This window comes from Stigmatopora nigra, chromosome 11 (assembly GCF_051989575.1).
Source record: "Stigmatopora nigra isolate UIUO_SnigA chromosome 11, RoL_Snig_1.1, whole genome shotgun sequence".
Classification (NCBI taxonomy): Eukaryota; Metazoa; Chordata; class Actinopteri; order Syngnathiformes; family Syngnathidae; genus Stigmatopora; species Stigmatopora nigra.
This window is the reverse complement of record NC_135518.1, coordinates 2,543,669-2,566,781: the sequence shown is the minus strand read 5'-3', so window position 1 is coordinate 2,566,781 and position 23,113 is coordinate 2,543,669. Positions and strand designations below refer to the sequence as shown.

The 23,113-nt window shown below is 42.1% G+C and overlaps 2 protein-coding genes and 1 long non-coding RNA gene across 3 annotated transcripts in view; 1 reads left to right on the top strand and 2 right to left on the bottom strand.

The window, feature by feature from the left end:
* Positions 1-11,397, bottom strand: part of trim45 (tripartite motif containing 45) — a 23,881-nt gene extending 12,484 nt beyond the window's left edge. The window contains exons 1-5 of the mRNA XM_077728282.1: positions 10,721-11,397; positions 9,662-9,950; positions 9,455-9,600; positions 1,105-1,421; positions 714-843 (exon numbers count right to left, since the gene is read on the bottom strand). Of these exons, the coding sequence (XP_077584408.1) occupies positions 714-843; positions 1,105-1,421; positions 9,455-9,600; positions 9,662-9,950; positions 10,721-11,196 (1,358 nt within the window). The 5' untranslated portion in view covers positions 11,197-11,397. The remainder of the gene's footprint in view (positions 1-713; positions 844-1,104; positions 1,422-9,454; positions 9,601-9,661; positions 9,951-10,720) is intronic.
* On the top strand, positions 10,794-19,298 carry LOC144204352 (uncharacterized). Its single transcript, XR_013327878.1, has 3 exons — positions 10,794-10,940; positions 12,590-12,777; positions 19,239-19,298. It is a non-coding gene; the product is annotated as an uncharacterized LOC144204352 (long non-coding RNA).
* Positions 15,775-23,113, bottom strand: vtcn1 (V-set domain containing T cell activation inhibitor 1). The gene is made up of 5 exons (XM_077728284.1): positions 23,024-23,113; positions 22,757-22,821; positions 20,060-20,419; positions 16,432-16,686; positions 15,775-16,337 (listed from the first exon to the last, which is right to left on the bottom strand). Exons 1-5 carry the CDS (start codon positions 23,053-23,055, stop codon positions 16,228-16,230), a joined length of 822 nt encoding a protein of 273 aa, XP_077584410.1. The 5' UTR covers positions 23,056-23,113; the 3' UTR covers positions 15,775-16,227.

Genomic DNA, 23,113 nt, shown 5'->3' with positions numbered 1-23,113 from the left:
TTTAGACACCTTTGGGTATACATATAGTTTGTGCATTTAGACACAGTTATTCCCCTGTCTAGATTATATTACATCAGTTTAACAGTGGCATCCTTCGGTCTTATTTCCTGTATTTTGTGGGTGTTCATTTGAACACCTGTCTGGGAGGGGGTTTTACCGTGTTTATTTGAGGGTGCCACTTTAATATCTCGTGCTTCCCCTATGTTATCCCGTAGTCTGTTTTAATGACTTTATTGTAAATAAAATATTACTAAGGCTACTTGCAGTGTTTGTCCGACCTCATCTTTACCAAAACCTGTCTGCTGTGATAGTTGCGACTCCCTGGTAGATAATAGCCCAGGGGGAGTCGTAACACAATCCAATATCCTATTTTTGGTGTTTTTTCAGAGGGTTGGAACAAATCAATTTGTTTTAGTTCATTTCTATGAGAGTTCAAAGTAAATCGACGTACGAACTTGGACCCGGAACGCATTAAGCTCGTATCTTGAGGTACCACTGTACTGCTATACTTACCAAAAATTTTCAACTTGCCAAAAAACTTCTGGAACCAATAATTTTGTATGTAGAGGTACGACTGTATTTTCAGAAATGTTAGCAGAGCTCGAGAAATCCAAGTTCCAAAAGCACTGGAACTATTTAATTTTGTAAGTAGATGTTCCACTGTATATACTATGTATGTATAATGGCTGGATTGATAATTAGCTTGGCCTTACCATTTCTTCTTCTCCCTGTGAACAATGCTGACCAAGACATGATCCCCTCCATGTGCTATCTGGTCCCCATTGGAGTCTCGGCAGACCAGTGTAATGTGAGCCTGCTGGCCCTCAATAACCTGCTCCAGATCTGTTGACATGATAATAGGTGGGGCTAGTTACATATAAATGCATATGGTACTCGGACGATTCCGATAGCGCGTGAATCCCATTTAGGCGAAACGTCCGTTTGGTGAAACGTCCGTTTGGCGAAACGTCTGGTCACGATGCATATTATATCAAGTCCTTACAGATACGCTTATGGTACCTCATAAAGCATTAAATACAATATCTATAATAGTATAAACATAGTCAGAAAATGAGCAGCCAGTCAAGACCAATGATTTCTCACCTTCTTCATCTAAAGAGCATTTGTTGGGATCCAGGGCCTTAAAATGAATCACGCCCACTACTGGATACCCGCTCACCTCCCCCGCCAGTCCTTGGGGATCAAAGCGGATACTGCTGCCGTCATTGGGGACAAATGCTGCCAAGTGATCGCCACAGCTGCTCTCCGCAAGATTGCTCAGCCTCTTAAGGGTCACACCCTTAGAGCTGAGTATTTTGGCATCTGAGCCACAGGTCAGTAGCCTATCAGCAAAGTCCACACCGCCCCGGATGTCCGACAGTGCCTGTTGCAACTGCACCCTCTGCAAATGTAGATGGTCCCTGCCATACAACGTGAATGGTCCTGGATGAGATTTTTCACTGCATATCAATGGCTAAAATGTTATTAAGCAAACTTGACGTAAATTATTGACGACATCATTCAACATGTTATTGTCCAACAATTCATCAAGCAAATAAACCCTTGCATGTTGTCAAGGAGTCCAGAATGTATGTCAGTATGTATGTCAAATTCCAAAAGACACAATAATTGAAAATAATGTCTGTGTTTCCACAGAAAGAAACATTAAGTTTGTGAACATTCAATTATTTTTCAAGATATTTTTTAATCCTTTTAAGAGCACTTTATTTGGATACGATATAAATGGGGAATGAGTTTATTTCTGTAGCATGGCCTTTGGAAGGACTCCTCTCCTTAATTGCATCCTTCTGCTTAAGGATGGTGGGTATGATTGACGTATTCCTCTTGTATTGCCGAGCAAGCTCGGTGACACGTACACTACTCTCATATTTTTCAATTATTGTGCTTAATGTTGATTGTCAACGGTCGCCTTTTCTTTGCAAAACTCTGCCGATCCATTGGTGTTTACTTTGTATGTAAATGTAGTTTGAATTGACCAACGTGGAAAAAAACGGTGGGGGGTAATGCAAAGCTCCGCCCTATGCTCATTTATTTTATACAAAAAAGAGATGCGACAAGACAGCGCCATGGCCACCTAGCTTGGTCGCATCTCGAAATTTTGATCGTATCTAGGGCGAAATTTTATTCTATTGTATCTCGAGCATGTCGTAGGTAGAGTTGATCGTAGGTCGAGTACCACTGTATTATTGTGGCCGTAGCGCAGCTGCATTGTAAATTTCGATATTAGATTTAGCCACACGGGTGCCCTGAAAGGCCCACTATCACTTTACTGAATTCGATAGAATAGACTGAGTCAAGACCCGTAATCTTTTTTTCCATAAAATAAAACCAAAAGGAACAAGAAAGTCAATTTTTTATATCATAAAAATTGTTGATACGTGTAGTTTAAGGCAGTACGCAATATGTCCAAGAAGTGCGTTTCCACCGCACTGGCATATCCTTTAGCAAATTTACGCACCTCAACCACTGAGCAATGGTCTGGTGCGCTGCAAGAAATTACAAGTCAGAAATTGTAATATTCCAAGAGAAAAATCTAATATTACGGGATTGAAATCGAACTATTATGATATGAAAATCAGAATATGACGAACATTAAATCATAGATTTCACTATCACTATTATCGTAATACTACAAGATTTAAATAGTCATGCCCCTACCTACGAATGCCTCTAGGTATGAACATTTCAGGTTATGAAATCTTTATATGCGGATGAGTGACTCGAGATACGGAAAAAGATCCAAGTTATGAAATACCCCCAAAAAGTAAATGCATTTCTTTATCGTTTTTTTTTTTAACATTGTCATGGATCCATTGATTAGTCTGGTCCTTCATCTTCGAAGTTTTCCACGGGTGACCATTCAAGCGGCACATGACTTATTATTTAATTAACGTGTAAAAACATTTTCTAGTGGGACTTTTAATACTTGGAATTTGGAGAAAAAAAAAACTCAACTTTTGAGAATTAAGTAATACAGTGTTCCCTCGGTTATCGCGGCTAATGGGGACCGGGACCACCAGCGATAAGTGCATTTCCGCGAAGTAGGGATTCCCCTTCAAAAATGCTTAATTTGAATTTAATTCCAAAAAAAAAACAAATTTTATTTTTTTATTTTTTACCCCCCTGTATACTGTACACCAGTGATTTTCAACCACTGTGCCGCGGCACACTAGTGTGCCGTGAGAGATCGTCAGGTGTGCCGTGAGAAATTATCCAATATCCTTTTTTTTAAATTAACATTTATTAATAGTTTTCTGCAAATATGATGTCATTGTCCAGTGTCCGTGCTGTAAAGGCTGGTAGCGTAATGTAATATTTGTCCGTGTGGCAACACGTAGTTGATTGCCTCGTTCCGCCAAGAAAAATAGTGATGCACCTAAGAGGCCGTGGTGACAGTCATGGAGAAGTTATTAAAAAGGACAACTGCAAACTCCGAACTGGGCCCTGGACAAGATTCTGACCCGGATAAAGGCCCTAGTATGAGTGGTGGAGAAAAGAAAGCAAAGACGGTGAGCTCAAGGCAATATAGTGAAAGCTATCTTTCGTTTGGATTTACTTTCACCGGGGATGAGACGACACCTATTCCGTTATGCCTGGTGTGTGGCGAGAAGCTATCCAACAGCGCCATGGTGCCAAGCAAGCTTAAACGCCATCTCCAAACGAAACACCCGTCGCTTCAAAACAAGCCGATAGACTATTTTGTTCGCCTGCATGTAAACACAGAGAAACAGGCAACGTTTATGAGAAAAACCACAAAGGTAAATGAGAAAGCGCTCAAAGCTAGTTACCTAGTCGCCGAACTTGTTGCTAAATCAAAAAAGCCGCACACTGTGGCAGAGACATTAATACTACCTGCCTGTAAAGCCATTGTCAACAAGATGCTCGGCCCTTATGCGGCTAAAGACATAGATAAAGTCCCGCTCTCTGATAACACAATTGTCAGGCGTATTGATGACATGTCTACAGACATCAAAAGCCATGTTTTGGAAAAGATACGCATCAGTAGGAAATTTGCGTTGCAAGTTGACGAGTCTACGGATATTAGTGGACATTCTCAGCTCTTGGCCAATGTGCGTTTTGTGGATGGTGATGCCATTAGAGAAAACTTCCTATTTTGCAAGACACTGCCAGAAAAAACAACTGGAGAGGAAATTTTTCGGGTCACATCGGAATATCTTTATTGGGGTAGACCTGCCAACTGGTTTAATAATTGTTTGTTCATGTCCAGCCAATGTGGCCAAACTGGTTTTACAATTGTTTGTTAGGACAGTGGAATGTAGGAAAAGCCAACTAGCTGGCCTTGCAATTGTTTGTTCGCACTACGAATTGTAAGATAGCTAACTAGCTGGCCTTGCAATTGTTTCCTTGTATTGTGGAATATGGTCAACTCAATTTGGAACTGTTTGTTCGAAACGTGCAATATAAGATAGGCTGCGGCAGTTTGTATGTGCTATAAAAACATCATGTTGGCATACAACTTAAACCTGCTAATGTCTAACCATATTAGCCCAAAGTTTTGTTTACATAAGCTCTGTCCTACATCACTGTCTTAGAAATATTACCCTATAGTTCCTATAAAAAGACTGAGCTCTGTTCATTCAGAGAGAATTGCGAGGAAGGCAGGCTGTGAGAGGTTCACAGCTGTCGGAGCATTCTCCAACCATCCTGCAGTCCGGTAATAAACCTATTTCCTATTTAAATTGATCTCACTCGTTCTTAACCTGCTCCTGAAGTTGTATTTTCAGACCTATCATACTTTGGTGCCGAAAGCCCGAGACCCAACAGCCAGCAATTGCCGGAGCGACGATGGAGCACGACGACAGCATCCTCGATTGGAAGGATCAAGGACCGGTGGACGTTCCCTCGCCGCTCCGGTGATCTGGTGACGGGTTCCCGAACTAGGGCAGGTTCGGAACGAGAAAGATTGTAAGTTCCCCCTTTGGTTTTTGTCTCCGTGAAGTGTGATAATTTGAATGAGTATTATCACTGCGGTAGTGTTGAGTCAGGGACTCCACTGGGGATGTTGAGTCAGGGTCTCCATGAGAGTGTTGAGGCAGGGACTCCATTGAGAGTGTTGAGGCAGGGACCCCACTGGGAATGTTGAGTCAGGGTCTTCACTGGAGTGTTGAGGCAGGGACTCCATTGAGAGTGTTGAGTTAGGGACTCCATTGAGAGTGTTGAGTTAGGGACTCCATTGACAGTGTTGAGTTAGGGACTCCGCTTGGTGTGATCAGAAATATTGGGTAGAATCACGAAGTATTGAGACAAGGTAAGTGGGTTTGTTGCTAGACTGCAGGATGGAGATCGGAGGGTTACCGGGTGTGGGGTATGTGCGGATGCGTAGTGTGGGGGGTTGCCTGTGTCTGCCGCGATGGGTGGAGCGGCATGGTTTATGACCCAATTTGAAGGACATGGAAGGTTTGATGAGAATAGAAAAGATTTTGGTAAGTGAAGAGAAAGGATTTTGGTAAGTGAATAGAAAGGATTTTGGTAAGTGAATAGAAAAGATTTTGGTAAGTGAACAGAAAAGATTTTGGTAAGTGAATAGAAAAGAAAGTGTAGGAAAGGCAGGTGAAGGAGTGGGAGAGAGGCGAGAGAGCAAGACAGAGATAGAGAGAGCGAGACAGAGAGAGAGAGCCAGAGAGCAAGAGAGAGATTAGAAAAAGAAAAAAAAAAGTAAAATCTTTAAGGAAATTCATTGCATTTGTGTTGTCAGAGGGAGACTGTGCTTCTCAACAGGAAACGGACCAACGGTGGTTCCAGGTGGTGCCTTAAAGTGGGAACGTCCATACCAAGCATTGCTGACCAACCAACCGATGTGAAAATAGCCAAGACGGGGATGTGGAGCAACCTTTTACACTGTAAGAAGGTTCTCTCAGTTGAAACGTTTGAGGAGACAGGTGAGATAAACTTTCTGACGTGATAAAATGAAACGCCAACCACTCCAGTATAGATTGGAAAGATCATGGCTCAGCAAGCAATACCATACAACCATTGGAAACTATTTTTATTGGTCTTATTGTCTCCATATGCGAAAAAGGTGAAAGCGTTTCAATTGAGACTAAACCTTCTTACAAAGGGTTAAAATAAACGGCCAGAAAAAGAGAAGCTGCAGTGGGAGGTGGAAGGAGCCACTCAACGCGAGAGCGGCCTCTTTGCAAACAAACCATGCATCCCACAATCATTGTCTGAAGTAATTGCATAATTGAGCCATGGGAGGAGCCATGTCTCAACAGGGGGGGATGATCAGTATAGTCCAACAAACAATGCATGTTCCCAGAGGTCACCAAACCTACTTTTAAAAAACATTTGCAGAAACTGTCTCACCTGCTCTAGACACAACTCTCAAGGCAATAAACGACACAAGCAAGGAACAAGGCAGACATGGACATATCCCTTCGAGGTTCTGAATATGGATTTCATCGAGCTGAACCAAAGTGGCATATACAGGTACTGTCTGGTGTTCATTAACCAAGTGGGTTGAGATATGTCCATCCAAGAAAGCAGACGCCACGGCAGTCGCATAAGGCATATGCAAAAGGATCATTCCAAGCCATGGAATACCACGAGTCATTTGGAGTGATGGTGGTACTCGCTTCGTGAGCCGCGTGATCCAAGCTACGGGACGGCATCTTGCAATCAACCAAGCTGATGAACGAGTGTCGGAGCTCACGACCAGGATCCAGTGTGGGGCTTGGATGTGCCCCTCAAACACAAACACTGGTCAGTCTCCTCCAAAATTCTAACGACTCTGTTCCCCTGGGTGCGTGTGGCAAGGAACGCCCTGCGTCTGGAGACCATTTACTGCAGGTTCCGGGCCTGTGTCAGCGCATCAGTCTGGCTGCGGCAAGGCTGAGAGGCCCAGGCCGCCATGGCCCTGGTGATTTTCCAGGGCCGCCCTGCTCTTGACGGAGTCGCCACCCATTGGGGAGGTGTGTGTGTGCCATTTGGGGGACACTCGTGCTGCGCCTTCATCCCTGTCGACGCGTCCTGCTCGATCCATGATGCCATGGAAGCTATGGGAAACATGCGGAGCGCTGTGACCGGAGATCCACTTCCATCCACTCCCATAAGGCGGGTGGTTTGACTGGTTCCTCTCAGGCTCATGAACACACACTTTTGAAATCCCTAATACTATTTGTAACTGTTATTGACCTTGTGCTTATCATCCTAACCTGTTATTTACCCTGCTTCTCAGGTTTGAACAAACGTACCATTAATGCCATTGTTGAACTACCATGATTGAAGTGATTTGTGAAGAATTTCATTTAAAAGTAGCGTCGTGATGAATGAAGTTTTGATATTTTTATAGTCACAAAGGAGGGAATATTGGGGTAGACCTGCCAACTGGTTTAATAATTGTTTGTTCATGTCCAGCCAATGTGGCCAAACTGGTTTTACAATTGTTTGTTAGGACAGTGGAATGTAGGAAAAGCCAACTAGCTGGCCTTGCAATTGTTTGTTCGCACTACGAATTGTAAGATAGCTAACTAGCTGGCCTTGCAATTGTTTCCTTGTATTGTGGAATATGGTCAACTCAATTTGGAACTGTTTGTTCGAAACGTGCAATATAAGATAGGCTGCGGCAGTTTGTATGTGCTATAAAAACATCATGTTTGCATACAACTTAAACCTGCTAATGTCTAACCATATTAGCCCAAAGTTTTGTTTACATAAGCTCTGTCCTACATAACTGTCTTAGAAATATTACCCTATAGTTCCTATAAAAAGACTGAGCTCTGTTCATTCAGAGAGAATTGCGAGGAAGGCAGGCTGTGAGAGGCTCACAGCTGTCGGAGCATTCTCCAACCATCCTGCAGTCCGGTAATAAACCTATTTCCTATTTAAATTGATCTCACTCGTTCTTAACCTGCTCCTGAAGTTGTATTTTCAGACCTATCAATCTTGACCAGGGAGGACTTACGTGGGAAAACTGCACAAGTGTGTGCACTGATGGAGCTGCAGCCATGGTCGGGCGCACCAAAGGCTTCGTGAGTAGAGTGAAGGAAAAAAACCCAGATCTGATTAGTACGCACTGTTTTTTGCACCGTGAGGCCCTCGTTGCGAAGACTTTTCCAGTAGAACTGGTTCCTGTGTTGGACGATGTGGTGCGCAAAGTGAACTTTGTGAAGACACGACCTCTGAAAAGCCGTATATTCGCATCTCTGTGTGAGGAAATGGGAGCGGAGCACAAAGCCTTATTGCTCCATACGGAGGTCCGATGGTTGTCGCGCGGTAAGGTGCTGACCCGTGTGTATGAGCTGCGAGAGGAACTTAAAATGTTTCTGACAAATGAGAGGTCTGATTACTCAAATCTGTTTGCAAGTGATGAGTGGTGCGCAAAGTTGGCATACCTGGCTGATATATTTCATCATCTTAATGAACTGAACACAAGGATGCAGGGCCGAAATGAAAACCTGCTTACAAGCACAGATAAAATAAATGGATTCCGTTTAAAGGTGCATCTCTGGCAACAACATGTGCAACGTGCCAACCTGGAGATGTTCCCACTCACAGACAAACAGCAAAGCAACACTGCTGTACTGTCTGAGGTAATAGGTAAACATTTGAAAAGTCTTGAGGAGAAGTTGTCATTTTATTTCTCTTCAGCCTCCACTGAATGCTTTGACTGGGTTAGGGACCCATACAGCTCGGCATCAGTTGTTGGAAAGGACATGACTTTACAAGAGCAGGAGGAACTAACTGAACTGAAACAGGATCGTGGTTTAAAACTAAGATTTGCTGATCTTCCTTTGGACAGTTTTTGGTTGACTGCTGCCAAGGAGTTCCCCATTCTGGCCAACAAAGCTGTTCTGACATTGCTCCCATTTTCCACAACATATCTGTGTGAGCTGAGCTTTTCAAGCCTAACTGCTATAAAAACTAAAAACAGAGAGAGACTGAGAGCTGTTGAAGAAGAGCTTCGTGTGTGTCTTTCTTCTATTCCTGCCAGGATATCGGCTTTGTGTTCATCTAAACAGGCCCAGGTTTCACACTGACTGAGTATAAATAAATTGAGAAATTATATTGTAATTAAATATACTATACAGAGTGTCATTTTGTAAAATTTTTGGTTAGTGGTGTGCCACAAATTTTTCCAATGTAAAAAAAATGTGCCGTGGCTCAAAAAAGGTTGAAAAACACTGCTGTACACCATATAGAATACGGGTAGAGAAAGTGAAATTCATGTTAGAACAAAATAAACTGTAAAATATGTTGTTTCAATGTAATATTTGTATTTTTTTTCCCCAAAAAAATCTGCGAAGCTCTGAGTCCGCGATGGCTGAAACGCAAAGTAGCGGGGGAACACTGTATATATGTGCATGTCATCCAGAATCCAATTTATCAACATACATCATGCCAGTTTTTCTCCTGAAACCAACATGCAGTACATGTCAACCTCAAACATGTCATTGGTGGCTTGGAATCATACCGGCGTTGAAGGTGAAGTTCCTCCAGTCGACGCAATAAGTCCAAGCAGTGCGTTTCCACCGCCCTGGCATAGCCTTGAGCAAATTTACGCACCTCAGTGGCAGCAGCCTCCACTCTGTTGTGCAAAGCCTCCTGGGAAACCTCTACCTAGAGAACATTGGAAACACATGCAAATGAAAGAGAATAAGACATGACCAACTTGCCACACCTTCTGCAATGTCTGTTCTAGTCTTTGCAGGTGTGGTCGCAGGCGGACAGTTATCAGCGTCTTGATGGAGTCTCTGTAGCAACCTATAACTTCATGGGATGGGCAGCAGCGGTGTTCCGAGTGCAGAGTTGAGGTGCACTCAATGCACACTGGCAGGTCACAGAGCTGGCAAAAGAGTAGTAACTCCTGGCCAGGATGGTGAGTACACAGGACGGGACGGCAGAGGTGACCCCGGGATTTAAGCTCCTGTAATGGCTGAATGGAATGCGATGATGTGCGTGTCTGACGCCTGTGGACGGCATACATTGCATACACATGCAGATATATATTAGCGCTGAGCCGATACCACAACCACTGCATATACCGCAATATGTGCAGTGCACAGTACAGCATCCGATTTTGTCATGTACCCGTTTGCAGTACAATTTGTGCGCTCCAAATAACTGAGGTCTATTGCGTAGTCGGTAGTTTCAGTAGCACAAGAGCAATTATATATTATTATAACAACTTTTCTCATTTCAAGTAGGACGGCGAGATTCAAAAGTCTGCACTAATTTTAACAAAAATGCGATATGAGAGTCACTTTTCAAGCACCCTGACCCTTGGAAAAGATGTGTAAAATGCATACAGTGGTACCTCTACATACGAGCAGCTCGAGATACAAGGACAATTTCGAGAAAATAATTATCTCTAGATACGAGAATAATTTTGAGGTGGCCAAGACATTCCTTTTTACTTTACTTTGTACTTTATACTTTAATGGTGAATGATGAGTATGTTAATACTTTAGTCCTTTTTTTCTGTTTATGTTTCATATGTATATATTAGAATGCAGTTTTGTATATGTATCGTATCTTGTGTTGACCCGGCCCATTTGTCAAATTTTTAAAGTCAATGTGGCCCCCGGGCCGAAAAGTTTGCCCACAGCTGCACTAACCCATCACGCCGCCCAGACTAAACCCTTTAAAAATAATAAAACTATACCAAAGTAGGTATTTGTGATAATACTGAGAGGAGTACGATGGGAGAAAATGAGGTAGATAGTCATGAAATAAATACCTGTGCGCTTGTAAACAGAACTCGCATAAGTTGACACAGCAGACCTCACAACGGCTCTCGGCGCCTCCTTCCCCACAGAGGTCACATCCGAGCGGGCCATCGCTTACCAAGGTCTCGAGGAAAACTTCGTCCAGCGCCAGATGGTCGGTGCTCAGGCCAGCCGGCCCTGAAGCAGGAATGTCCACCTCGGAATCGCAGTGAGGGCACAACACCGTAACCCGTACGTTTTTTTCTGTCGCCTCCTCTTTCTGCGCTCCTCCTTGCACGCCTGCTTGTTGATGACTGTTCCCGTGGCCACTAGCGGCAACCGAAAAGGGTTCCAGGCGGCTGATACAGTCGAGGCAGAATGTGTGTAGGCACGGGAGAATTTTAGGTTCCCGATACAAGTGTTTACACACTGTACAAACTGCTCTGGGGTTAACTAACACTCCGTCTTCTTTCGCCAGCTGTTCCGAAAGATCTTTTTCTTTGGACATTGTCGGTGCCAAATAAACAAACCGCACTTTTCGCCCACTTGCTTCAAAATCCCTCAGTAGTACCAAATATTTCCACACTCACTCCCATTAAAAGTTTATTAAAATATAACTTTTTAACTTGCCCTCGTTGTGAAATCCCAGAGGAATGCAGGCGCTGGCGTGTTCATGGTCCCAATGGGACACTCGATACCTCTTGTCACCGGTGGGCCAATGGAAGGACGCCAGGGTTCTGCGGAGGCGGTCCAAAGACTATTAGGGACCCTCGTGTCCAATGTTTCCTCTAACGCGGGGATTGGACCCACGCCCCCAAAATGAATAGGTTTTATTTTTTTTCTGTAGCACTGCTCCTATTCCAAACTACTCATCACGAAACCAATAAACAATTTTACTGTATGGGCTGATATTTGCACCATCAGAAACTTAGTGTGAAAATGCTAAACTCTTCCAAATTATTAAACTTGAATCTGAATGATTTACTCGAGTCTCAACAACTTAAATAAAATCTAAATAATATAATTTAAAATTGTAGTTTTTATTCAAAGCATTGCATTTAAAACTGAATGTGAATAACGTAATTAGAAATAGTCCAATCCAGTGGTTCTTAACCTTGTTAAAGCTACCAAACTCCACCAGTTTCATACACGGATTCACTGAACCCTACTTCCGTGTAAAATAAATCATGATTTTTTTTTTCAAATGTAAAATACCTCACAGCACTTATTGGCCAAGCAATGTCACGTGATCATCTGCAGCCACTGATGGTCAAGCGGGGCATGCTATCGTGTATAGGCATGATGAGTTGATGTGCCTTGACGTCCGCAGCAGAGGCTCCACCGAACCCCTGAAACCAACTCACTGAACCCGAAGGGTTCGATAGAACCCGGGTTCAGAACCACTGATCTAATCTAATCTGATCTGATTCAAATGCATTTCTCACATTCAGTTTGTAAAATTGAAAATCAGACATAGGCATTGTCGTCATCATTGACTTGACAAAAAGCCTAGTAGTCATCATACCCTCAGCAGCGTATGATGAAATTATATAGTGCTTCTCCACAAGTTCGTCTTCCCAGGCAAGACCCATTAATGACATGTTCATACTTGTTAGCTCTCCGCCTCCTTGAGCGCCATCAATCCAGCGACTGCAAGTTGCCTCACCGATGCCAACAAGAATAAGATGGATCACTTACCTCTCGCTGTCTTCTTACTTACCCTCCCTCAGTCAGCCTGTAGAAGGCAGATTCACGCCAAACGACCTTCCTGTTACTTCACTGCGACTTAATTTCATAGAAGGGATTAGTGTTGTCGTCACGTCTCGTGTTGCTGCAGGTTCAGAGTCCTGATGGCTGTTGGGAAAAAGCTGTCCTTGAGCCTGTTTGTCCGTGCTTTGTAGGACCTGTGGCGTCTGCCAGATGGAATCAACTGGAACAGGCCGTGTCCAGGATGGCATGGGTCCCCAACAATGATCCCGGCTCTCCTGAGGTACCGGGGGTTGGCAATGTCTTCCAGTGATGGCAGAGAGCAGCCGACGATCTTGCAAAACAGGGGTGACCTCACAGTGGAGGAATGGGTTTCAATCAGGTCGGTCCACCTATGGGTAGAAAATGAGATGAGATGAGTTTGCAAAAGTCATTTCATCTCATTTTACGAACCACGTCATCCTCATTAGGGTCACGGGGATGCTGGAGCCAATCCCAGCTGTCTCCAGGCCAGAAGCGGGGGACACACTGAAGGAGACCGACAACCATGCACACTCTTACTCTTTCCTATGGCAATTTAGAGTGTCCAATCAGCCTACCATGCATGTTTTTGGAAGGTGGGAGAAAATCGGAGAACCTAGAGGAAAACCAGCCAGTCCTGAACAGAACACACAAATTCCACACAAATTGACATGATTTGGATTTAAACCCAGGACCCCAGAACTGCAAGGCCAACACACTAACCACTCGCACCACCGGACCACCCTGTTTGCTAAACTAAAATTAAAATTCAAGTTGGAAAATTTAGATAGTGAAATGGATTTTTTTCAGATTTTTGTGTCTGTCATCTGGGTATTTCAGCAAAAGCAGTCAATCGTGAGACAATGATCAGGTCTTACTCGAATTGGTAACTTCTCTGTTGAGCACGTGACAGCGTCCTTTTTCAGTAGACTTAGTTATGAGGCTCGCCATTGGAATAAGTTGGAGTATCTGGGATGCCAACAAACATAGTAATGGAACATTACAATATGTTTAAACCATGTTTTGTTTGCTGCGTACACGTTATAGCTATTTGGTTAAATCGTTTTGTCACCTAACGTAAATAAACGAGATTTGTACACTGTTGGTACATATTTAAATAGAACTGTTGACTGTTGGATTTGAACCCAAGACCCCAGAGCTGTGAGGTCAATACGCGAACCACTTGCGACACTGAGCCACCCAGTTTACAAAGCCCAAAATAAAATCGTGAAGTTAAAATTGAAGTTAGAAAAACGTTATATCTATTTGGTTAAATCATTTTGTCACCTAAAGTAAACAAAAGAGATGTGTACACTGTTGTTGTATAGTGATGCTCATGTTTGGAACTGTTGACTCTTGTGTTCCTACCTTAATCCTTAATTAGGTTTAGGACTTTTGAATCAAGACAAAAAGCCTCCGTCCCAGCCTGCTTAAAATCGGCGACCCTCATCCCAGTACCAATAAAGTTACCTGCAAACAATCTGGGCGACTACCGCCCTGTAGCTCACACATTAATCATCACAAAGTACTTTGAAAAACTGGTAATTTAACACATCAACGCCTGTCTTCCCCTCATCCACGGCCCACATAAGTTTGCATATTGGCCAAATAGATCCCCTGAAAATAATCACCCCCCTCCACGGTGTCTAAGCCACCTTGAGAAAAGAGGGAGCTATGTCAGAATGCGGTTCATCGACTACAGCTCAGCCTTTAATACCAAAAGGCCGGACATTCTTATCTCGAAATTGGCCAAGCTGGAGCTCACACCTTCCACCTGCTCCTGGATTAAGGACTTTCTGGTCATTTGACCCCAGCATGTGAAGCTCGGTCACTAACTCTCATCTACCCGCACGCTTAGCACTGAAATTTTTAGACAATACTACATTTTTGGGGGTGATCACAGAAAGGAATGAGACGGCCTAAAGAAATGGGGTCCTTACACCCAGCAAGTGGTGCGCTCTCAACAACTTGGTGGTGAACGTCTCCAAAACCAGAGAACTCATCCTGGACATCCGATGCAACAAGGCCGCTCCATCCCGCCCTCGATATCAACAGCGAATGTGTGGAGGAAGTGGAGACTCAAATTCTTGGCGGTCCATGCTGATCTCATTTTGGCGGCAAACACCACAGCACTTGCCAAGAAAGCACAGCAGAGGCTACATACTGAAGAAAGAGCAACCAAACACTAACCTGCTGGAGACCTTCCCTGGATTTGAACCAAAAAACCCAGGGCTGTGAAGCTGACGTGCTAAACCAGGGGTCTCCAAACTATTCCAGAAAGGACCGTAGTGGGTGCAAGTTTTTGTTCCAACCTATAAAAAGAAACCTTTCCACCAATCTGGTATCTTAGAATTGCAATCAGTGGACTGCAGTCAGATTCTTGTTTCAGCAGAGACCTCATTGGTTAAACTGTTTGTGTTGAATCGGTTGGAACAAAAACCTGCACCGACAACACTCGAGCTGCTGAGTTGCCCCAAGGAAATCAAATTAAGTAAAAATAAAACATATCAAAACTATTGGAATGGTAAAAAAATCCTTAATTTTAACAAACATAGGAAAACAAAACATGTCGTGAATCAACTCAATTCTGGTAACCAAAAACAAGAAAATATACAAATAAAATCATCTTTGATTATATTGTCCGCAGTTGAAGTTCTTCTCGCAATTCTTCTTTTTTCTACAGTACACGATCTTGGTTTCTCATACGCAAGTAACCATCAGTGCCTTCTTCTAAAGCAGGGAAGTCTCATTTGTCATCTCATGTCATCTTCTCCTGCTTTATCTGAAGTCGGGTCGCCGGGGCAGTCGCTTCAGCATGGCCCCGTGGCCTCCCACCCGGTGGGACGTGCCCGGAACACCTCCCGGGGGATGCGTCCAGGGGACTCTTGGTGCCCGAAAAAAGTAGACTTTAAAAAACTAGATTTTATTTCTGCACAAATTGCATAAGCATTCAAATTCTAGTAGAGTCTGTGGACAATGATCTGAGATTGTCGTCTTGATGAGATAAGATTCTTATTCACGGAACTTGTATGTTTGTGTCCGAGCTTGCGTGTGTGTGTGCGTGTGAGAAACAGGTCACTTTGAGTGAACACGAACAAGCAGGTGTGGAAAGGAGTATCCCTTTCAAAACTATGGTGTGCAGGCCTTCAGTGATCGGCGATTCCAATATTTGCAATGTGGGACCATTGACCTTGATCGATGTTTTTTTTCTCTGAAGATTGGCTTAGTTGAAGAATTTTGATCTTTCTAATAACAATTGATGATGCGAAATTGAGAGGCTAATAGAAAAATTATCAATGAAATTACATATTTTGATTTAATTTGTATGAAAGGTGTGAGAAAACAAAATGGCAGAAAATTATAAGAAAATGATGTATGTATTAATCTCTCAAAATGAATAACAAGCATACAAAATCTATCTGTGTTGAAAAGCAGAGGAACAAGAGGAAGCTAACAGTCTGGACGTAGTATCGCTAGTCCTCCTGTAGTCGCTTGGAAGCAGTTCTCAATCTTGTCCTGTAAGTGGCATTGAATTCTCTGATGCCACACCCTGGCAGCACAGTAAAGCCACAGGTAAACTTGAACACGTCCATTGAACAATGGGTATCAAATGACATCACAAGGAAGGGTGGGCAATCTGGAACACTCAAAGTTCGTCAGCTGAAATCATCCTGGCATTGAAAAAATTCTCCCCCCGCTAATGGCAGACACTTCCTGGAAATAGTGGCTTTTATTTACACACCCCACTATTACACACCAGAAGAAATAGCAGATGCCTTCTGCTGGGATGCACTTAAACAAGAAAGTTGCATCAAATTAAAGATGTAACACAAATCACACACATTATGTTTCTGAAATATGACGTGAGAAAGGTTGGCGCAGTGCTGTAGGTATAGTATGTTTCTCTGGTAACAACAGAGCCTGGGAAAAGAAAAATATGAATATCAAATTTGTTAGGTTTTGAAATGCAGTGGTCCAAAATGCAACATGCTTGTTGTTTCACTGGGAAACTTACCTGGTGTTACAATGGCCTCTGAGTTTGATGCCACCAAGTCGTTCTTTATCCTGCAGGTGTATGTGTCACTGGTATTGACCGACCGCAGTATGCTGATCACTTGAAATATCCCTGGAGAGCCCTCTATAAAGCTTGTATTTGCCTGCAGGACGTTGCCGTCAGCATCTAGCCATGTTGCGTTGGGCCTGGGGAACCACCTGCTTGCATTAGCAGTCAGGACACCGCTTGATAATGTAAATGTGGGGGCTGTGAAGGCTAACAGGAGGTGAAAATAAACAATGTGTCACTGTTCCTGACAAACTCAAAAATTTAAGAATGCAAGTAGAAAATATAAGAGTGCAAATGTTCATTAATTTGTGGAATATTTCCACTCCATACACTAATGGTATACACTATTTCCAAATGCCACTCATTTTCACACTATTCATGATACTTTAGCTGCTCATTTGTGAAGTTCACAAACGACAGTGAGTACACCCCCCTTATTTCTGCTATTTTTATTAGATCTTTGGGACTGTCTAACGGCGAAGCTGACACCAGGTGATTTCCACTGAATCCATATTTAGTTCCGTCCTCCTGGTACAAATAAATGTCTAATGGTGAACCTGACTCAGAGAAGGCAAATGTCTAATTGGTCCAGATTCTGGGCTATTTTTAAAGATTTGCCCTTAGGGTATATACTCACCTTGGCTGGCAGCATTTTTCACATTCATTGCTGTATTTTGAATTGTTTTGTATTGCAGAAATCAGAGGGGTGTAGCTTTTCTTAGATATTGGGAGTGTCGAACAGTAGTTCACAAGCACCTAAAAATATTAAAAAATAATAAGTAAATAAGTAGCCAGTTTTAAATGCAAGCAGCTGTAAAGGCACAGCCCTGGCCACAATAGAGCATTGGTATGTCGTATTTTGCTAAAAATGATAGCCGTTGTCAGAATTCTTAGTTTCACATTATTATATATTTGCTTGCAATGAGGAATCTACTTTGATTTACTATCAAACTTACTTTAGACATTATTATCAGTTTCACATTATTATATATTTGCTTGCTACGAAGTAAGTACTTTGCTCCTGAAAACCTTAGCCTAAACAAAGAGGAACCAGAACAGTGTGGAATCGTAAAGTTTTGCCTTTGCTAATAAACTTTACTACTGGAAACATTAACAAAAAGGATTCAGACGGTCTTGCGGTGCTGCAAATCTTATCTGGGAACTGCACCTGCGTCCACCACTGACCTCCCAAGGCTTCCAGACCTTCCTGCCAACCGTACCTTGAAAAATCATTTTTGTATGAAAGCTTCTTCAAATTGTCTGAAGAGAACTCGGGGTTGTAACAAGTCACCGAGTCCTCGTGCCAAGGACTGTTGACCTGACATCTCACCCAGTCCCGGGCTCCGAGGACTGTTTATCTGGGTTTGCAACGAAGATGCCGTGAAGGACTCTTGATACCAGCAGATGACTATCAATCACCTATGGGAATACTCGAATAGTGTTCCTACATCGTGACGTCCTTTCTCGCTTCTTAATGGAATTGTTATGTCGAATGAAGGATTGTTTGTTCTTGCTTACGCAGTTGGATTAATCAGTAAACTAATTGTTTTGATTTATGGCTTTAAAGCTGTACAAGAAATTACTGTTCGGGACGATTATTCTGAGACGGAGACCAAGTCTGAATGTATTCTCACTTATAAGTCTACTCACCAAGACCATTTATTTAAATGTCAATAATTAAATCAGATGTCTGCCTGCAGTGTTTTATAATTATATTAAAGTATAATTATTCATGGACCTATCACAATGGTTGAAAACGAAGTACACGCAGCTGGTTGTGAGAGGAAGAGAAGTCTGGAGGGACACAAGAGGCAAAAAGTAAACAAAACAACCAAAACCCCAACTAACCCTAACAGACAGCTTCACTGAATAAATACTGTTGTTCATGTATTTATTGACCCATCTTAGTAATGTAATTGGTTAGAGAATAACTAGTTTCGTCCAGGGGTGAACATAGGGGTAATGTTCTGAGAAAAATATACCAATAAAAATACTTTGGGCAAGTTATTCAATTGAGGAAGACAGGTAGTTATTTTATTTTTGTAGTTTTATTCTGGGTGGACTGGAGGGTGAGTCGTTAGCATGACAGCCTCATAGTTCTGGTATGGCGGTTTCAATCCCCATTGGGCTCTGACCTCTGTGGAGTTCACATGACACCATTGGGCGTGGCTGGGTATTCACCGTATACAGTGTTCCCTCGCTACTTCGCGCTTCACCTACCGCGGACTCAGAGCTTCGTGGATTTTTTTGGGAAAAAAAAAATTACATTGAAACAGTTTTTTTTCGTATAACATGAATTTCACTCTATCTACCCGTATTCTCTATGGTGTACGGTATGCAGGGGGGTAAAAAAAATAAAAAATAAAATTGAATTAAATTCAAATTAAGTATTTTTGAAGGGGAATCCCTACTTCACGGAAATTCACTTATCGCGGGTGGTCCCGGTCCCCATTAACCGCGGTAACCGAGGGAACACTGTACTCTGGTTTCCTTCCATATCTCCAAAACATGCACCTTAGGGTGTTTGAACATTTTAAATCGCCCCTATGTATGAGCAGTGTGAGCATGAATGGTCCTGCCCTGCGTTTGCCTGGCTGCCAATTCAGGGTTTCTCCTGTACTGGTCCCCATAGTTAGCTGGGATAGGATTAGCGTAACAGAAAATGAATAAATTTTATTCTTTTTTAAATTTTATTCTTTTTTTTAAACTTAAAATACATCCCTCATCTCATTTTCGAAACCTTTTTATCCTTGTTACAGTTGCGAGCGGTGCTGGAGCCTATCCCAGAATCGGTGGCATAAGGAGACGGACAACGATGCACCCTGTTGCCGATACCTAAGGGCAATTTAGAGTGCCCAATTAGCCTACAATGCATGTCTTTGGAATGTGGGAGGAAACCAGAGTACCCGAGGAAATCCACGTCGGCCCCGGGAGAACATGCAAACTCCACACTGATGGAAATGACCTGTATTTGAACCCAGGACACCAGAGCTGTGAGGCCGACGCGCTAACTACTCGCTCCACTGGGCTGCCTTAAAATACATTGCGTATAAATTATCTTCCATACCGCGCATCCTCGTAAGGGTTGTGGGGGTTGCGGGAGCCTATTCCAGCTGGTTTAAGGAAAAATTACTGTACTGCTTATTCTTCTCTTCATTTAATCAGTATAAGGGCAAAAACAAGTATACTTTTTAGTGCGGCCTAAGGTCGTGAAAATACGGTAGTTTATTTTCCAATGTCTGATTTTTTTCTGCAAATAAATCTTAAACAACTTTCAGCTTTTATTTAATTTCATTACGTAAAATGTAACCAGATATGTTAAATGTGTATGAAATAATGTAATTAATTGGCCGAAGGCTCTTGAATCAAACCGTGGAAGACTAATTTCAGCAAATTTCAAATCAATGTCAAAAGAAACAATATTTTTTGTTTTGTTATGAAATTAGTAATTAACTATTGCTTTTGTTCGGAGTTCACAACACCAACGAGAAAAATGTAAAAACAGTCATTTTGCATTCGCATGTTCTTGCTCTTTCATTATCAAAGCAAGCAGTGCAACTCGACAGTCAGCTTTTCCTACCTGCTGTCCTGAGCTTGATAATGACATTCCCGTTGCCTCGTGAGTGGCTGAGCGAACATGTGTACTCGCCTGCATCGCGGAGTCGGACCCTCCGCAACAGCAGTGAAGCGTTTCCTTTAACCACAAGATCAGTGAAGATCTCCACCCTGCCATCGAACTCTGAGTCCTGCTCGCCGTTGCTCTCGGCACCATCTTCATAATGGTAAACGACTCCTGCCAGTGATTTTTTCCTCCATGTGACAGACACTTTTTCAAGTGTACTCTGCTCACTGTCTTGGGGCAAGAAGCAGCTGAGTGTATGGTCTTTACCAATATTGGCAACAGGAAGTCTGTTGAGGCTCTGCACCAGGGATAATTTACCTTTACAGAAAAAAAAAACTTTCAATGACACTACAGCAAATGGGTCCTGGGTGACCTCATAAATATCACCCCAAAAATACCTGAGGAGTGCAATATTAAAGTTGCTTAAATAAAATGAATACTACTACTAATTCGTCTACGTGCGAACAACACCCTCTCTTCCGGAACACAAAAAAGAAATGATTGTACATTTGTGATTATGAAATAAAACAAAATACTGCTTTTCTTTTTTTTTCTTTTTAAGTCTTATTCGTCAGTAATATTTGGCCGCCTCATCTTAAACTTCTGGTAAGAAAATTGGAATTTATGTCATTAAAAAGCATCAGGTTCTCATCAAGATAGACTTATTTCTTTTTTACAATTGAATAATTTGATATTTTGCATTTATAAAGACAGACATTAACTTCCTTATGATAGTGACCCTAACGATGTGCTTTTGATTCATGCAATATCTCAGAAATACCACTGATGATTTTTCTTAAGTTTCCCCTTCAAGTAACACATTTGTACTCCTTAATATAACCATGAATATGGAGGTGAAAATCGGTGAATCAGGGGGCCAGCCTATATGCGAGAAATTGTAAAATTAAAAAGTTTAAAGCCAACTTTGAGGGTCCGGCTTATACGGACGGGTGGCTTATATGTGAGTAAATGCAGTATCTAGGCTACTCGTGTCTGGCCAGTCAGAGCACGTTTAACTGCAGGAAAATGGCGACGCCCTGAGCAAACAATAACGGGCACAAGTTTTTTCACCTTTTGTGCAATACAGATGCTCCCCCTACTTCCGAACGAGTTAGGTTCCGAGCGCTTGTTAATAAGTTGAAAGTGTTCATAAGTTGAAATTGTTCAAATTGAAGTTGATTCAGTACTATAGTTTGTATTATAATTTATTTTTAAGGCCTATACAAGTATATTGAAGGTTTATACAAAGTGCATATGTATGTTTAAGGCTTGTATCAGTAACGAGCATTGGTTTGTACTGATAAAAACATTTAATAAAATGAAGAGAATACATACAGTAGTGTATACATACATTAGAGAGATGGAGAGAGAGATTTATGAGAAACTGGCCGAAAGAAGCTATCTAATGACGATTGCACATTTTTCTTTTTTTCATCATAAATGATATGATAGCACTGCATGGAATCATTCAATTGATTTGCTATACTTTGTGCAACGTTCAATATTTGGTTCCTGCTGCTCGATCTCTCGGTTTATAAATGGTACAGACGGTCGAACGATTCAAGTTGTAGTGTTCCCGTGCAACGCTCACCACTTTCTCACGCCCATCAAGCTTCTTTATTATTGCCACTTTCATTTCAAATTAAATGGCTTGCCTCTTCCTTGCACCTCCCTCACTAGAAGCCTTTCGCTTTCACCAACCAAATTGAATAATGGATGCACAAGATATTTAATGGTAAAAATGAAAAAGGTTCTTTGCGTACTGGAGATACGTCACGTACTTCCGCACTGCAGAGGAAGTTAGACGCTGGGTGAGCTGAGCTCTCACAGCACCAGTCGTCTGTATTAGCGGCGGTAAGAAGCACTACTCGGAAAAAGGCGCGCAATACAAAATCAAACTTATGAACATTTTTCGACATAAACGCAATTTGCAGACATGTTCGTATGTACCGTTTGTTTGCAAATTGAATGTAAGTAGGGGAGCGTCTGTATACATGTTTTTTCTTGAATTTTATTCATAGACGTTATAATTAATTCTGTTTAGCGTTTTATTTGTTTGTTTTCTCTATTTTGAAGTAAATGGCGGTATCAGCTGCATTTTTTTGCGTTAAAGCGTTTCGTCTTTGTCAACTTGCACCTTTTATGCCCATATAAGCCATAACCTCGATTCAGTCATCATTTGTTAAAGCGACAAATACAGCTTATATGCGAGTAAATAAGGTAAGTCCGCCCCTGTTTTTGCCCACCCGGACCCTAAACTGCAGTTTATTTGGAGGTTGGTGCCTTGGAAGCAGAAATCGGCGCCGGCTTCTCTCAGTGCAAACTGGGGGATGGGAAGGTGCACCACTGTGCCTTTTGTTCCGAAGGTTTACTTCCGACAGATCGCAAATTCGCCATTGGGGACTGGGAATTGCCCACTGTGAAGCTTGCTTTAGAGGAAAGGAATCACTCTATCAGAGAAAAATCTGAGTTGTAGAAGTAACTGGAAACTCGAGAGAGCCATGACATTATGTTCTTCACAAGTATATGTAAACTTTTGACCACAACTGTATATAACTAAAGTTATGTTTTCACAATGGATTTGAATTGTAATGACATTGTATGTAAACATATGTAGTAAACTTTGGCTGACTTAGTTAATCTTAAAAATTTTACCTGAAAGTGTCAAGGACATGATGAGGATGATAAATGCTGAGAAGACAACTATAAGTGTGACCATGCTAAACAAACACACACACAGATATACATACACACATTTAGCCTTCATTCAAGTATAAGAGGTTACATTTTGATTTAGTCTTCATTTTTCATTAAAGTATAATAGTAATTCATTCTAACATTGTGTCTTTAAATGGCTGTACTATTGATGATAGTACAACTAATTATTACTTATTTTACACCAAAAAAGGTTTCTTTGCTTACATGTAGAAGATGATTTGTCCGAGTGAAGCCATGGATGCTCACACTTCTTTTAGTTCTTCAAGTCAAAAACCGTGTCAAATTCACTTGTGC